Source organism: Pocillopora damicornis, chromosome 11 (assembly GCF_964200805.1).
Source record: "Pocillopora damicornis chromosome 11, jaPocDami1.2, whole genome shotgun sequence".
Lineage (NCBI taxonomy): Eukaryota > Metazoa > Cnidaria > Anthozoa > Scleractinia > Pocilloporidae > Pocillopora > Pocillopora damicornis.
The window spans coordinates 17,289,827-17,307,811 of NC_142680.1; the positions used below are offsets into that span (position 1 = coordinate 17,289,827).

Genomic DNA, 17,985 nt, shown 5'->3' on the forward strand with positions numbered 1-17,985 from the left:
CGACTGTCCGCCAGTTTCAGAGTCTCCCAGCCGTATCGAACGGGTCAAAGGAGGGAACATTCTCTGGACTCAGATCTGAAATTTCTTAACTTCCCGCAAATAAATTGCTCTAACCAGGCGATAAACTGATAGAGTCCCAAGTGAGCCTAGGAGATTCATCACCAATCATTGCACATGTTACACAGGACGAATGCTCTTATTTCAGTGCCTTTAGGCAAAACCGAAAGCGTCCCTAAAGGTTGACATAAGCTTTAGGCGTCTTTAATTGTAAACCGAAATATCCAAAAGCTAACAGCTACCTTTCATGAATCTTTAATTGAACATTAGGTGAACTTTAATAACGTAAATCTTTTAGCATCCTTTAAGTGGTCTCTTTTTTGGCACAAAAGAAGGTTTTTAATTAATACACATTTAATTAACCTTTGAGGTGAGAATTAAACGAGTCTCGCTGTTTTGACATCTTTAATTGACGCACTAAAGATAGTCTAATTGTAATCTGAACTGTCAATAGTAAATGCATCACAAATTAGCCGGCACTTGCGTCGGACAGGAATAGCAAATTTTGTTCCATGTGCAGCAGCAAATTTTGTCAAAACATCTGAATTGAAAGCAACGGGTTTTCATTTTCGCATCTCCTTTATAGAACGCATGGAGTGCGATGACAAGAAAAGATATGTTTACTGCACTCATTGTAATGACTTCGTGTCACGTTCAACTTTCGAAAGGCATGAGCGAAAACGTAACAAGTCGAATTTGACAGATACTTTCGGGTCGACTTCAAATTCCCGTGATTTGTTTCAAGAAATTTCAAGTTCATCTGACGATGAAGGTTAGTTACCTTAAATACAGAGAACGTAACTGCTATTCAACGTTGCTTGAGGCGATAGACCACTGCCAACTAATTTTATCTTTTACACCAAATCCTTACAGGACCCACAGATTTTGTTCAGGAAGAGCGTCTTGAAATCGAAGCAGAAGTTGATAATTCTTGGTCAAAAGCTGAGCAGGTGAGAAAGGAAGAACGCGGAGTTTGTGCATTAACTTTTATCATGCAAATTGTAAAAGTTTGTAGTCAACAAACAGGACACTTTTGCGAAAGCTATGTTATCTACTAATGATCTTTGGTTGTTTTTTAATGCCGCCGTTCATTCGTTTGTTTGTTTTTTTCATTAACATAACTCTTAAGAGTACTTTATGAGAGGTGAAACATAGATTGTCCGTTCTGAAATTCCTCTATATAGCCAACGGACTTGCTGAAATCCGAGGCAGCATACTCTACCAGCGACAACGAATATGGGGATCTAAACAGTACCGATGATGAAAACCAGAGCGACTGTTGCAGTTCGAGCTCTGACTGTGACGAAGAAATCTGGAATGGTGTGCTGCCTGAGATGATATCGAGAGATATAGAAAACGCCCCTCCCCTTCCGGAAGCTCAAGGCCACCAAACAGCACTTCAAAAAGTAAATTCATTGATTTTCTGGTTCGTTTACTTTCTGGTAATCTGGCAGGCGACTTGCCACCTCAGCGATAATGGTCTCGCTTGGTTGCTCAATTTCCTTGTCTCGTGGCTCAGGGTTCTTGGCGTAGAAATTTCCAATGAGGTTTTTGAAAAATTAGCGATGAGCTTTCCGGGATCCTTGTACCTTGTGAGGCAATTCCTAAATGTTGATAGAGACGATTTCAATAAGTTTGTGGTTTGTCCAAAGTGTACAAAACTGTATAAGTACGACTCCTGTATTTCGATGATAAACAATCGACAGGTGGCAAAAAAATGTAGCAACACTCATTACTCCAGAGGAAGAAAACTAACTTGTGACGCCACACTCGTGACAAAGGTTACTCTTCAAAATGGAAAAACTTGCTTCTACCCTATCAAGTACTACTGCAGCAACAGCATCATAGACCAACTGGAGAAGTTGGTCTTGAGAAAAGACTTTCCCATAAATTGTGAATTGTGGAGAAAACGAGAAGTGGGGGAAAATACCTTGGCTGATGTTTACGATGGAAATCTATGGAAAGAATTCCAGAACGTCAGTGATTCACCTTTCTTGAGTAACCCACGAAATTATGGGTTTATGTTGAACTTTGACTTTTTCCAGCCGATGAAACACCGCAAGGATTATTCCGTTGGAGTGTTTTACTTAGCAATTTTAAATCTGCCCAGGTCTGAACGGTTCAAATGGGAGAATATCATTATTGTAGGCGTTGTTCCTTCATTGGGCAGAGAACCCAAAGATCTAAATGAATTTCTTGAGCCAGCTGTGGATGAGTTGAAAGCCTTGTGGAAAGGGGTGAAGATCAAAGCCAGTCTGAGTAGATTTGCCCTAACGTTTCGTGCTGCTGTTTTGTGTGTATCTTCTGACGTCCCGGCAACGAGAAAGATCTGCGGATTCAAGGGGCATTCAGCTCAACTTGGGTGTTCACGCTGCTTGAAGAAGTTTTTAGGTGGTTTTGGGGAAAAGAGAGATTACTCTGGATTCAACAGAAGCTCATGGAAACCCCGCACAAATGAAGAACATCGTCGAATGGCCATTAAAATTACTCAGTGCGAAACGAAAGCCCGAAAAAATTTGCTAGGGCAACAAAGTGGTATCACCCACTATAGCATTTTACTGAGACTCGATTACTTTGATGTTATTAGATTTTGCACGGTTGATCCTATGCACAATCTCTTTCTCGGAACTGCCAAAAGAATGTTTAAACTATGGACAGACTCAAAACTTTTTTCGCCCAGCCAACTGAGCGAAATCGAGGAAAGGATAAAATCAGTCGAGGTTCCTAGTGACATCGGACGATTACCGATGAGGATAACCAGTAATTGTGGTTCATATACAGCAGAGCAGTGGAAGAACTGGACACTCATTTACTCTATTTTCTGCCTTCAAGGTATTCTACCAGAGGAACATTTCCGGTGCTGGCAGACATTTGTGTTAGCATGTAAATATTTGTGCCAGTCCGCTATTACGAAAACAGACCTTGATATTGCCAACGGATTGATTCTAAAATTTTGCAAATCAGTGGAGACTCTTTATGGAAAAGATGCCATTACCCCAAATATGCACTTGCACAACCATTTGAAAGAGGTTATTCTCGACCACGGACCAGTTACTAGCTTTTGGTGTTTTAGCTTTGAAAGATTTAATGGCATACTGGGCAGTACAACAACAAACAAAAGATCCATCGAACTCCAAATCATGAGAAAATTCATACTGACAAGATTCCTAAAGGACATGACACTACCAAACGAGTTTCAAGGAGATTTCCTTAAATTTTGTTCACCTGAAGAAAGTACAACCTCAGATGATAAAGATGTTTCCCCTTCCGACTGGCCGACGGTCTACGAATTTTATAATGTTGCTACGAATGTGCCACTACGTGAAATAAACTGGATGAATAAATCGGGGATTAATGTTTCGTCATGCTTCAAGCTCGTTTCTTTTGATACCGATGATTTGAAATTACTGACCGCCGTCTATAGAGTGATGTACCCAGAGAGGCGAATTGAAGAGAGTAATCTCGCAGAAACTATATATAAATTTAGCTCGTTTAAAATCTGGTCAACTACGTATGGGTCCAAAATGCAACCAAGAGGAATACGTTCTGCCAAGATACTAGCATCCTGGCCAGCAAAGAATGGACAAGTCCTTCAAGACGCGTTTGTTTTATCTCCAGGCATCGTCCAGTACTATTTTACACATTCAATCAAGCTTGGAGAGGAACATGTCTTGCATGTGTAAGATGGTTTTTAGCCCATGAGGAATCTTATTTTGCAAACCCAATTAAAATCTATAAAAATAAATTCCATCCAGGGGGGCCAGCATCGTTTATGCCACTCCAGAGGGTATTTTCCAGGTTTGCCTCTGCTGAACTTGAGCTGGAGGGGCAACAAACAATTGCTGTTGCACAAATAACAAGGAATGTGTTCTTGTAAAAATATCGCACACAGGCATTCACAATCATCCCTGAATCAAAACGTAAATGGAGCATCGTATTAGAAATAGTAAGTATCTTTACACAGAGGAAAGTCCTAATTGCTTTTAAAAGTTTGTGGTAATAAGAATGTTCGAATGTATTTCTAACGTTCAGCTGGTTACTAAGTAAATATCCAATAATTCCATACAGTTAAGATTGCTTTTTGATTAACTGTGATCTCCCTCAAAAGATTCCACTTAAGGTTCCAGCTTCCATCTTTTATGAACAAGTAGATTCTGTATAAACAAGTAGTATGCTTTCCAGTACAAAAGAGAACAAAATGTGATCTTGGCAAGGTATAGTCAGTTTATAATTACATTCTATTACAATAAAGTGAAATGAGGCCTTTGTTTCAGTTGGAAGCCCAACACGTGGAGTTCCCAACCCTTTTACTTCAAGGACTGGTTAATAAGCAACTCTCCCTAACACACTAGCAATACATCAATATTCTCACAAATATATCAAAAAAACTGTATGAAAGGAATTTAGAAAAATAATACTGAGATCTTAGGGGGTGAAATGGGTAGATAGGGGCACATAGTATACAAGTTAAAATATTGTTTTCTGAAATTCATCTGTGAACAGGTAGATTCATAATAACAAATGAAATATTCTTCTGATTAAAAGACTGCGACTCCAGAGAGTCTGTGTATAGGAAAGAAACTAAATTGACCAGAGATTAAGACTGTCTCAAAAAAATTACTCAGAAAGTTGTCAATTGCAGTCTGTACCAAACTTCAAAAAAAATACTAAACAAAATAAATTGGAACAAAATATCTAGGTTTAGAGAAATGAATGTGGTCATAACCTATCCACATCTTCCTGAGGCCTGGCAATATATGAACTTTGACCTTTGCAGCCTATGCTAGGTATTGAGATTCCACTTACTGAAACCCTGACATTCTTAAAACCTTATAACCAGTATGTTTGTAGAGAGAGTCTCAAACAAAAAATAACAATAAAGAGAGAGAGAGTTTGTTCTTGAAAGAGTTGAAATGTCTATACCCACTTACATCTTCCTGGAGCCTGGCAATGTACGGATTTTGACATTTGCAGCTTGTGCTAGGTATTGAGATTCCACTTACTGAAAAACTTGACATTTTTAAAACCTTACAACCAGTATGTATCAGAGATAATTGATGTTTGACTGATATAACATAGACAGTTACTTCTGGTGGCCCCTCTCAAGTTAGGCTCTGGAAGCTTCAGTCACCATTCAGTTCTGCTAATGCCATAATTTTTTGATGTTGTTCAGTTAAGAAGCAGATACTCTCCAACTTGGATATAGTTGTTTTGCATTCCTTTGACTTTGAATGTCAAGTGTGCCAGAGAAAAGAGAAAAGTAAATCCCTGCTTGAATACAGACACAGTCCTCTGGTGGTTACAGCCGACAACCGAAATGGGTCTGGCCTCCAGGTTTGAGACCTATTTAACAGCTCAGTGCACGTATCAAATAAAAAAAAAAAGCAGGAACCATAAAGCATAAAAATAAAAACGATACGAGCATATCATTGCCGAGGTACCAAAGGGTAAGACCGAAGTATGGGCAATCTGCAATGCACCTCTCCTCGGGACGCAAAAATAAACAAGCACTGAGAGGAGCGCACGAAACTCTCCACCCAGCTGGTTGTGTCTAATTAGACACAACCAGCTGGCCGTGCAGAAAAAAGGTTGAGAGAGCTAACTGAGAAAAAAGTCTTCACAGATATTGGACATGCACAGCCCTTCCCACGTTATGACATATCAACCTGAAGCCGATCGAAACAATAGCCTCTTGATCGATTTCTACTGAGGGGACCCGTGGTTCTAAAACAATTTATTGACGATAACTGACGGTATGGTCCCCGGCAAGGCTCAGTTTGAAAAGGAGGTAGGGTTACCAAGCTGATTTTCAACGGTCGTGTGTCAAGGTTGATGTGGCCGCGGGCTGTTAGAAACCTCTAAACTGGAAATTTTTGAAGCAAACTGCGGCTAAGTGTCGGTTGCACGGGGAAGATTGAGCTTTTAGTGAATTGGAATGAAACTACAGTATATGTGCTTGGATTCTGCGTTGGATTTGTGGTCGCCCGGTCATTTTGAGCTTGGATTTTTCGCTTCTCAGCTCAGGCGTTCGGAAATGGAGTGTTCAGTCTTGGGCTTTTCTTATGAACGTTGAAAACCTCGAAATGGACAACTCGCTAAAATGCGTTCTTTTCATCAAAGTAAGTGGTCAGATAACAAGCGATACGCTGTGGAAGTAAGGTGAGGTTTTTTTTTTGAGGATTTGACGTATTATTTTATTCCTTAGAGCGGTCGTAAACATTCCCATACAAACTCTTATAATTCCGCCATGACTGTTATTGCTTAAGATGATCATCTCACAGCTGGAGCTTGGGCCGCCTGTGATTATACAAGGCTTTCCGTGACTATTTTCAACTAACTCTTGCTTAAAGTTTCGAAATTTCGCTTGTTTTTAACTTTCAACTCAGTTTGATGAAAAGGTGACGGAGAGGTCGACATAAGAAAGCTGTTTGAAAGGAGGCCACGGGTTTCATCTTGATTATTTTTAGATAATCTCCCGTCAGAATCGCTTCACTCGATTGATTTTACAAACGAAAGCAGAGAAATTTCTTTCCTTCCTTATTACTTAACGTTTCTGGGCAGAATTAAGAAGCAGACTTAAGGCTAGCTGTTATAATTTTTTTCGTTTCATATATCTCATTGCAAGGAAAAACTGAGGTGGACAAAAAAAATGACCACTGCAGTTGTCAAAAAGAATATGAATCAAAATTCAAGTAGTTATAAAAGGGGATTCTAGTTCATTTTGAAAACAACCTTGATTTTAAAGCAACTCATAAAGTTTAACCTTGATTTTAAGGTTGAAATCCTTTACTTATTCAAAAATAGGCCATGTGAAAAAAGAGTGTTTAAAACAAAGACCACGTGAAGTATTGGGTGACAATATTGCTACATTACGGTCGAAAAAGTTACCTGTGGTGCACACAGAGTACCGGGGCTTTTGAGAAAGGGAAGGAGGAATGGGTAGTAACAAAAAAATGTATGCGAAAGACTCTCTGATGTTTTTTATAACTGATATCGATGGTTTTACACACCAAGTTCTACAAACATTTGTGTTTGGTCAAAAGTGCAAACATGTATATTTGCACACTGTCATCTACGTTATAGACAGAGGAAAGGACTCAATATTCAGGATTTTAAAAAATTATTTCAAAAACTCAGCAATTCAGCAAACTAAACAAACATACATTACGATCCTTTTCATTATTATTTTCCACAAATTTGATTTTTTTCAACTTGTAAAATAAAATGAAAGAGAGGCAGTAGTTTACAAATTATTCTCAGTTCAGTCGAGGAAAAAACCTGTTTTACATCTATAACCTATAAACTTCCATTTCACTCACCATGAAATACTGACTTCCTGTTAAAAATACCTTAGGATTTTGTCCTGATGGACATTGGTAAGCGCTATTCAAATATGTTGAGCAGTTGTTGGAGTTTGGTGCATTGCAAATATAGAGGTCACTATAATTTTGACCTCCAAATTTTGGTCCATAACTACTTTAACAATACATAGCATATCCTTCTTGTCCACTCTTTAAAGGCATCTTTGTTGGTGAAATACCACTCAGGTTGACAAGACTGAACAGAAACGAGTTTTGTGCTGTTTTCCATGATCCACTACCTAAGTAAAAAACAAGACAACCAGTTAAAGTTAATGGCTACACAATTTGACAATTTTAAAATTCCATTGCTCTATTACCCTGCAATGTAGGCGTCTCATTTGGGTGAGTTAACATAAAGAAGCGTGGGGTCTCTTACTCATACGGCCGTGTTTGATATGGAGTAAGAGTCGTCGGTTCCCAATCCCCACCTCTCTCCATTTCTTTTCTCCCCAGCATTCCGCTGCCATTAAAATCAAAGATGGTGGTCATAATTTTCGCTAGGCGCGAGTCGCGACACTAGACCATTTGTCACACTCGAAACAAATGAAAGCTATAAATGTTTAAGCATGCGCAGGCACGTGCTTGTTTTACGCAGTATGACGTGTTTGATTTGGAAACACAATAGGTCGTTTGCCATTTGCCTGTTATTAACTCATTTTGATGTTCTCTGTGACCGAACAGACACAAAACAAAATGGATTCTATCTGCTAATTATTTTTGAGGTAAAAATTTTGATCTGCTTCAAATCCTTCATTAATTATTGAGTATCCTTGTCGTAATCTTCCGAAAAGAATTAGAGAACAACTGACAGAAGAGAACTAGGTCAGTGTTAAGAACTTACTATCCCAACTTTGTTCGGTATATCCTCCAAATATGTTATTTTCACTCTTGATCACTGTAGCTGTTGGCCCTTTGTTATCACAATAGGAATGAAAATTGGAAGAGACCCAATCATCCTTAGAAGCTCGGTACATCAAAAGCTCATCGCTGTTAGAAAGCCGAGAACGAGAGAATCACTGAATCTTTGAACGGTTGAACTACAGTCGGGATTGGATCTGCGGATGGCATTCGTTCCATTTCGTTTATCATTTCTTCAAGATGATAATATTTGGCTTCTGCCAGCAGTTCTCTGCGAATGATATAATCGTTTGGGACGATAAGCTCCCCCGTGCGTAGATAATTGAGGATGTAACGAAAGTGGGTTCCATCTCGATCAATGAAGTACGGTCCATCCTTGCCAGGTTTTGTGTCAAATCTGCCTGAAAACATGGCGTGCAACATGGAACCTGCGATAAGGAGCAAAAATATATTTTGCCATGAAATCAAATACATGCTTGTATTCGGGAGTGCATGTCGAATGGCACTCCCACTGTGGTTCAAGAGAGAGGTAGGGGTGGTTAAAAAATTCCCCTTCTGTCTTTACTGCGTTTAAACATTGTGAAGATATCTCGGTTCCTTAACAATTTTCATCTGAGACACCTACATCTACGCATTTAAGTTAAAATCGAATTATAACGAACGCGTTCGCTTTATGAGAAATCAAAGTGCTCGGTGAGCAAACTCGTGAATTGACAGATGACTTACATGATTCTATGGATTATGTCTAATGTTGTCTGGTTTAGGGAATTTTGTTGTTGATTGTCATATTTAGAGTACGAGCAGTAGTTCAGTGTTCGCTAATGTAGCAAAGAAACAAAGTAACGTTGGGATAAGAAAGCATTACAATTGAAATGATCATGCTATTACATTTGACAAGGGTGGATGATGTTATGTGTTTTAAACATATATCATTTTTGTTTCTGGTTCAAAAGAAAAGGTTGGAAGTAAATGTGGGTGAAAAGTGAAATTTTCTGTCTATCATTGTAAACATTGGAAAATCAAGGCAATTTTGTCTTAATGAAAAAATTAATGATTCCCTCTTTATCAAATGAGACAAACGGAAACGAGTTTTGAATGATATAACTAAGCCCAGACTGCCACCGTCATTTTGGATTTCCGCGTGGGTAAATTTTGGTCGTGCTAGGCAACGCGTCATCAAGAACAAGATAGAATTTCATTTCAGGCCTATTTATCAACTTTGTGGTGCATAACTTTCGCATTTTAGTACGTAATATTTACTTTGAATCTTCAAATTGTCTTGAATTGTTAAACTTAAAAGAAAACTGTTCTTTAAAAATTCACTGAAAATCGGCAGCCAAAATTATTTGCCTAGGTGTTATTTGATTTTCGTGTTAACCTGTAGTTTCGTCAGTCGCCGGCACTTTTTGTTGCTTCACACAGAAAAAACACACGATACGAAATGTAATGATCGATTTTGTCCCCAATCTCACACCATAACAGAAAAAGCTTTTGAACTCCTATAAACTCCGAGTGCTTCGGAGTAAGAGATATTTTTAGTAAATCTTAAGATTGTTTTCAAATTCAAGAATTGTAAATTACAATTTTATGAAAAACGAAGGTGGTTCTCTTATTTCAGTGTGAATCCTCGCACGCCTGCCAGTCGCTGGCGCCGCCTGTTGAAATTAAAACGAAAAAAAAAAAACTATTTTAAGATTATCATTGGCTTCTTTTTCACCTACCACTATTCTTAGCAACAAAGGTCGCCGTTTCGTTTGTTTATTACTCGCCAAAAACTATCAAATGCACTCAAAAGCCTAAAATCGAAAAAAGGTTTACAGGAATCGACTAATCGAGTCAGCGAGCGAGTACCATTCTCTGCATCATATCTACAACTCGCTCTTGCGCATGCGCTTAATTCACGAGTTATAAATGATGGAACTGTATGCCGAGATTTTTCGAGAAGAAAAAGTCTGATTTTATATTGTGAAGGGATAAACGTAGTTTCATTGTTCTGTTCTCAGAAAAAGTTGATCTTTACCGTAACCGTAACGTTGATCTTTACCGTTCTTGCGGAATTCGTAAGACAAGGCATTTCAAACTGGATATTTCAAAAGTTTAGTGGCGCATTTCCAATGAAGAGTCTTTAATTTGCACGTGAATGAGGGATTCCTTAATTTTAACAGTGAAAGTGTCAGCTTCCGTCAAGAATCATATAAAATTTCTCGGGTTAGTTTGTCTTTACCCCTTAAGCGTTTGTCTGCCCTACCAAATAATCGAACACAGACAGTTTCCTTCACCGAATCTTTCCTGTCAATTTCCATAACTGACAAATGCAAAACAGCTGGTTTCTCACATAAATTATAGATACCTTGGATTACGAGCGGAAGATTGAGTCCTTCGTTTGCGAATCACCACAACTTCTCAGACCCATCGAATTCATTAAACAGACATCTCTTTCTACTATTCTAAGTAACGGTTAAATACCTGGATATTTAGTCATTGTCTCTAGACTTGTCGTGAACATATGACCGCCGACATTCAGTTTCAACACCTCTGAGAATTAAACATGTTCGAGCTTCTTCACCACCTCGTCAAAAGCTTCCTACTCCTTGCGAAGCTTGTTCGTCTCCTGCCTCACAATGTCGTGGAATTCATCAATGTGCTTGTGGAGTTCTGTTTTAATTTGTTTTTCGTTTTATATATATCATTGAAAGGAAAACCGAGGTGGAAAGAGAAATGAACAGTGCAGTTGTCATAAAGAATATGAATCAAAATTCAGTATGCACATTAATCGTAGAACAATGGTTAGGAATGACTTCGTCACTTGAATCCAGCTTAAATTGTCCAAGTAAATCTTGAACCTCTAGGGTTAGGGATCTCCCAGGTAGGGATCCCCCCCTCCCCATCCATTAACATCTCACCCTTGAACCTCTAAGGTGAGAGATCTCACCCTCCCCGCCCCCATAACATCTCACCCTTGAAACTCTGGTATGAGGGACCTCACCCTTCCCGCCCCCATTAACATGTCGGTTGGTTAAAATTTCGATATCAGTCGTTGGGAACCACAGGTTATGGTAGATGCTCTCTTTTTCAGTAACATTATCATGTACAGTCGCCTTTGTCGTAGTCGTCGAAAAAAGGTAATTATATGTTGGATGAAGTTGAGCATGATTGTAAAAACAAATCTCCCTCCGAGCCCCAGTCCGCGCGGCTGTTTTACACGAGTTTGACTTTCGCGCGGATCATATACATAAAAGGTGTGAGCTCAAGTTAAAATGGAATTGAGAGTAGGATCTTGTGACAGCCGTATTCCAAAATCGTCAGAATAAATTGACCTTTCGTCAAGTGTCTCGTGTTTCTTATGCTGTTGGTATTTCCTACGTTATTCGTTTTTCCTATGTTATTTCTAAACTTGTAATTAGTTGCTCTTTTCTTAATGTATTGTGCTGGTAACACTTTATTAGGAAACCACTGGCAGTTACGTGTAAGTAGAAGAGTTCGATGGATTCCTCAAGAAATAAAACTCTTCTTAAATTTATGGCTGGTGCGTTGGTTATAATGATATCTTGAATTATCAAAAGAGAGGTCTGAGTTACAAAATCAAGCTTTTGTAATGGACTTGTATCGAGGAAATAGCCTTGAATAAATACTAAAACTGTGTATCACCTTAATGCTCTCTTTACTGCTTTACATACAAGATTGCATCGTGACCAGTATAACTACCAGAGCTAAACTCAGATAAGACAAAGATAAAAAGGATGAAAATCCTCGCGTTACCCAGAGATAAAATCAGTTACCGTGAATTCGATTCATTAGAATATCCAAAATCCCAAATAAATACAACAAAAGGGAAAGTTATTCCCCCTACGATGTCTATCTATAATTCGTAACAGTCTTCTTGCAGTACTTTTACGATGTCTTTGGTACAGTGCAAGACATTTTAACAAACGTAATGTAATGACGGGGCCTACACTGAACTCATCATAATCACAGTTGTCAAAAAAGTACAAATAAGTAACTTATTAAAGCGGAAAATCTGTTACTTCGTTATAACTAAGGATTGAAATGTTATTTTTAACCCACATGGATTGGTTTTCAAGTACATAACACGGAAAAGTAAAGGCCGTTAACAATAGTATCTGCTCCAGTCACTTAATAACAAACGCTTTTAATTGTTGAATCCAAAAACTTCCAGTTCAGTCACAAGAAAGTTTTGATTTCCTGTAAGAAACGTGTTTTCATTCTGTCCTGATGGACACTGATATGCGTTGTTGAGGTTAACAGCATTATTCTTGGAGTTTGATCCATTAGAAATGACGAGATCACAGCCACCGCCACCTCCAAATACTGGGCCAAAAGCACCGTTGCACCAGATAGATTGCCCTTCCTGTCCAGCTCTCAAGGACATTTTTGTTGGTGACAGACCACTTGGGTTGACGAGACTGAATAGGAACGAGTTTTGCGCTCTTTTATACCCTGAAGAGCCTTAAAAATACAAATGCGATCAAGACACCTTCATATCTCGTGGAATTACGACTGGGTTTATAACTAATACAAACTAAGAGTAATCTGGCAGACCGTCTTTCTTCAAATTGCTTAAAAAATACAGGGTTTGAAAAATGTTTACTCTGTTTCCTAAATAAAAATTTTAAAAAATCCGAGATTAATTTTTATTATTTTAAGCTTTCACTTCAATACTTCTAATACTAATTCGCCGGAATACGATCTGCGTCAAGACTCTTCCGATGTTAGAGACAGAGACAAGTCACTAATCGACACTAAAATGTTTCGTTACAATCTTACCATCCCACTGTTCTTCAGAATATCCTCCAAATGTGTAATTTCCGCTCTTTATCACCGTGACTGTTGGCCCTTTGTTGTCGCAAAAGGAGTGAAAGTTGGAGGCAGCCCAGCCATCACGAGAGGCTCGGTATAACAATTTGTCTCTGGCGTTGGTGATATCTGTAGCGTCTTTACACCAGTTCGACAAAGTCTGGCGTTGATCGAACGACAGGATCACTGATTCCTGAAAGAGTGTTGGTGTCAGCGCTTTTATTATTCCTTCCACTTGATAAAATTTGGCCTCAATCAGCAGTTCATGACGAATAGTCTTATCATCGGGGACGACAAGCTCCCCCGTGCGCAGATAATTCAGGATGTACCGGAAGTGGGTTCCATCTCGATCAATGAAGTAGGTTCCATCCTCGTCAGGTTTTGTGTCAAACCTTCCAGAAAACATGGCATGTAACATGGAACCTGGATGAATAAGAACACAAAATGGCGTTAGTTACATTTGATTCAGGTCGAAAAATGTCGCAATTATTGAGATAAGGTAACACAACGGGTAACTTAGTTCTATGGAACACATTTCTTTGCTTTTTTTCTTCATCCGTTTCTGCATTTACAACGTTTCCCGAAATAAGTTTTTTTTTTCATTTTAATGTCCAGCCAACGCGCATGTACGTGTGTGACATATAATTTCCCATGTGAGTGATCCATGGAGCGTGCAATTCCATATGTCCTACAACATGTTCGTACTTTGGCTTATACTATTTTGCGAAACGAAACGAAACGAAACGAAACGAAATCAGGTGAGATAGAACAAAACTAAAAAAAAAATGCAGATATCATTTCTAACAAGGTAAAGAAAACTTTCACAAGGAATTTGGAGTAATCGTTCATTAACAAGAAGGATTTTTATTCATTTCGCAAAATAGTAATTTTAGGAGCGTTACTATTTTGCGAAATGGAATTTTTCACCCTGCGGTGACAACGTGACCTCTTTCATGTCGCGAAAATACATTTAAACATTACAAATTAATATATCAACCAAGATTTAGGCCTCCTCTTATTTCTTAAACCGTATTAAAATGTATTTCGCAAAATAGTAATTTTAGGAGAGTTACTATTTTGCGAAATGGACAATTTTTACCCAGCGGTGACTAACGTAACCTCTTTTATGTCATAAAAAAATACATTTAAACATTAAAAATTAGTATATCAACGAAGATTTTGGCCTCTTCTTATTTCTTAAACCGTATTAAAATGTATTTCGCAAAATAGTAATTTTAGGAGAGTTACTATTTTGCGAAATGGACTATTTTCACCCTGCGTTGACAACGTGACCTCTTTCACGTCACGAAAATACATTTAAACATTACAAATTATTATATCACCGAACATTTTGGCCTCCTCTCATTTCTTAAACCGTACTAAAATATATTTCGCAAAATAGTAATTTTAGGAGAGTTGCTATTTTGCGTGACCTCTTTCATGTCACGAAAATACATTTAAACATTACATTATAGTATGTTCTCAAAGATCTTGGTCACCTCTTTAATGTAGTAATTTCTAAACTAATTGAATGTAGTAATTCCGGAAAATGTTTATTTTGCGAAATGGATTATTTACACTCGGCGGGCGGGAACTCGAGAATAAGGGCGAAGGGATTGTTGCAGATTCCCTTGAACTTCACAATGTTTGGATGTTTCAACTCTTGAATGATTCTTGCTTCCTTTACAAACGTTTTCTTATCCAATATGTCCTCGCCGAGCAATTTCTTAACGACGACTTTCTCCGCAGCGGCGGATTTCCCACCCGCATCAGGAACAGTCTGCCAGTTAGCAGTGAACACAGCACCATAAGCGCCCTTACCAATGATTTCCTTGTTTGTCAAACACTTGAAATCATGAACTGGAAGACCTGAACAGTCGATGGTCTTGGGCTTAAGAACAGGAAATTTAAAAGCCATAATCTTGCCTGATTTAGCAGCACACAAAGCGAGCACAAAGCAAACTTCTTGCAGCACGTGGAACTTGCGCAAATGCGAAACACGATCTCTTGCTCGTAAGGAAGAGGTGTGCGACGGGGGTGTAATCAGAAGCGCGTAACTTTTCCATGTATATTATTTTTATTAAAAATTTTGAAGCAAAGTAACTGTATTACTTGTGATTATAAAACTGCTGGACGACTATTTCGGCATGGATATGCTTCTGTTCTCTATACGAGACGGAGAGTCTAAACGTGTTTAGCCGCCACTGGAAAACTGTCATGTTGGTTTTGCACCGAAACAGTGCACACCCTTCAAAACGCACGAAATGGAGTCTTTCAAATCTCTCTGGAGAACATGCCAACTTCCCCCTAGAATAGCTCCGTCGCTAGTAAAAACAGCTTTTACCTCTTACTTTCCGCTCCCTCCCATGTCATTAATTGGACACAACCTCGGTTTGGGCCTTCAGCGGGGCTCTCTTGACTTGGTTTCGGCGTCACGCAATACGGTACTACACAGTTGTCGATTTTGATTAAATGAACCTGTTAGCCCAAACCTCTTGTTGCATGTTTATTGAGATGACGTTATTAATTGGCTCTTACTTAAACATTTGAAGCTGAGGAAAGGAAAACACCGCCTTGTTGCTAGGCAGTGAAGAAGTACAGACCACAGCTAATTAAAACACTTACGTACAAGGAAAGGTGAGACCTGTAAACCCCATCTGTCACGAGTCAGTTTTCTCAGGCGGCATTTAAATCATCTATGGTCCATTTTGCAAAACAATAATTCTTCAAAAATTACTGCCTCACGAAATAAACTTAGAAGACGTTTATATAGGTGAAGATAGCTTAGACCTTTTGAGATTTAATCGTGCTTTAAATTGAAACTTACCGAAAACCTATTGTATGACACGAGAATAACAACATCGTTACCGCTGAGTGAAAATAGCTTAGCTATTCCGCAAAACAGTAATTTTTCTGACATTACTACTTTGAGAAATTAATTATATCTGGATAGAGAAAGAGGAGGTGACCGAACCCTTCGAGAATATACTATAATGAAATGTTTAAGCGTATTTTTGTGACCCGAAAAGAAAGTTATTGAGGGGTAAAAATAGTCCATTTCGCAAAATAGTAACTCTCCTAAAATTACTATTTTGCGAAATTAGTTTTGAAACGGTTTAAGAAATAAGAGGAGGCCAAGATGTTCGGTGATATACTAATTTGCAATGTTTAAATGTATTTTTGTGACATGAAAGAGGTCACGTTGTCACCGCAGGGGTAAAAATAGTCCATTTCGCAAAATAGCAACTCTCCTAAAATTACTATTTTGCGAAATATATTTTGATACGGTTTAAGAAATAACAGGAGGCCAAAATGTTCGGTGATATACTAATTTGAAATGTTTAAATGTATTTTTGTGACATGAAAGAGGTCACGTTGTCACCGCAGGGTGAAAATAGTCCATTTCGCAAAATAGTAACTCTCCTAAAATTACTATGTTGCGAAATACATTTTAATACGGTTTAAGAAATAAGAGGAGGCCAAAATGTTCGTTGATTTACTAATTTGTAATGTTTAAATGTATTTTGTGACGTGAAAGAGGTCACGTTGTCACCGCGGGGTGAAAATAGTCCATTTCGCAAAATAGTAACTCTCCTAAAATTACTATTTTGCGAAATACATTTTAATACGGTTTAAGAAATAAGAGGAGGCCAAAATCTTCGTTGATACACTAATTTGTAATGTTTAGATGTATTCTCGTGACATGAAAGAGGTCACGTTGTCACCGCAGGGGTGAAAATGGTCCATTTCGCAAAACAGTAACTCTCCTAAAATTACTATTTTGCGAAATATATTTTAATACGGTTTAAGAAATAAGAGGAGGCCAAAATCTTCGTTGATATACTAATTTGTAATGTTTAAATGTAATTTCGCGACATGAGAGAGGTCACGTTGTCACCGCAGGGTGAAAATAGTCCATTTCGCAAAATAGTAACTCTCCTAAAATTACTATTTTGCGAAATTCTTCTTGTTAATGAACGATTACTCCAAAATCATTGTGAAAGTTATCTTAACCTTATTAGAAAATATATCTGCATTATTCCTTTTGTTTTATTTCATCTGACCCGATTTCGTTTCGTTTCGTTTCGTTTCGTTTCGCAAAATAGTATAAGCCCGTACTTTCGCAGTTCAGTCGATTGAAATCAGTACCAATCTTTATCATCCTTCGCCATCCTCGTTTCATTTCAGTTTCCCCCGACCAACAAGCTCTTTTTTCACCAAAAAGACTTCAATTTTATCGTTTCGATCAATCTTAAAGCAATTACAGTTGAAGTTCACACTAATTCGAACAGTGTGACGCCATAACAATGTTTCGAATTAATTTTAAGATCCTTTAAAGTATTTTTAAATGTAAGAAACATAATCTAAGTTACCTGGATCTTTATTCATGGTCGACAAACTTGTCGAAAAAAGGTGGCCGCCAACATTAAGTTTCAGCATCTTCGAGAAGTGGACATGTTCAAGCTTCTTTGCCACCTCTTCAAACGCTTCTCTTTCTTTATGAACTTTATTCGCCTCCTGTTTCAGAATGTCGTAGACACCTTTAATGTACTTGTTTACTTCCTCAAAAGCTTCATCGCAGGGTAAGTCAGACGCTTCTTCGGGCCCTTTTGGTGAAGACATCTTTCTCCACTAGCGCTGAAGAAAGTAATGTTTCCGTGAACAATTGATTCCGGGAATCTTTCCGGAAACGATGCATAACTTATTACTTGAATGGTCACACAACACGTAACCTATGTCACACGATATGAAGTACTCGCATCGACACAGTTAAGAGCCTGTTTTTCATCACAGAATAGAAGACATCCTCCAAGTGCTTGATGATATAATTTCGCTTTAGTTTCTTTTTAGTTTCAGAATAAATTCTGCAAGCTAGCAAAAGGGAGGGGAGGGG

At 38.3% G+C, this 17,985-nt stretch overlaps 1 protein-coding gene and 2 pseudogenes across 2 annotated transcripts; 1 reads left to right on the plus strand and 2 right to left on the minus strand.

Annotated features, from left to right (window-relative positions):
- The first annotated feature begins 666 nt into the window (after window positions 1-666).
- LOC149037873 (uncharacterized) lies at window positions 667-5,318 on the plus strand (annotated as a pseudogene). Its single transcript, XR_016180841.1, has 2 exons — window positions 667-1,007; window positions 1,242-5,318. The product of XR_016180841.1 is annotated as an uncharacterized LOC149037873 (transcript).
- Window positions 5,319-7,346: 2,028 nt separating this feature from the next.
- Window positions 7,347-12,071, minus strand: LOC149037874 (uncharacterized; annotated as a pseudogene).
- Window positions 11,687-17,794, minus strand: LOC113668914 (uncharacterized). Its single transcript, XM_027184890.2, has 3 exons — window positions 17,465-17,794; window positions 13,062-13,514; window positions 11,687-12,743 (listed from the first exon to the last, which is right to left on the minus strand). The coding sequence occupies exons 1-3, from the start codon at window positions 17,712-17,714 to the stop codon at window positions 12,427-12,429; spliced, it is 1,020 nt and encodes a 339-aa protein (XP_027040691.2). The 5' UTR covers window positions 17,715-17,794; the 3' UTR covers window positions 11,687-12,426.
- Between the last annotated feature and the right edge of the window lie 191 nt (window positions 17,795-17,985).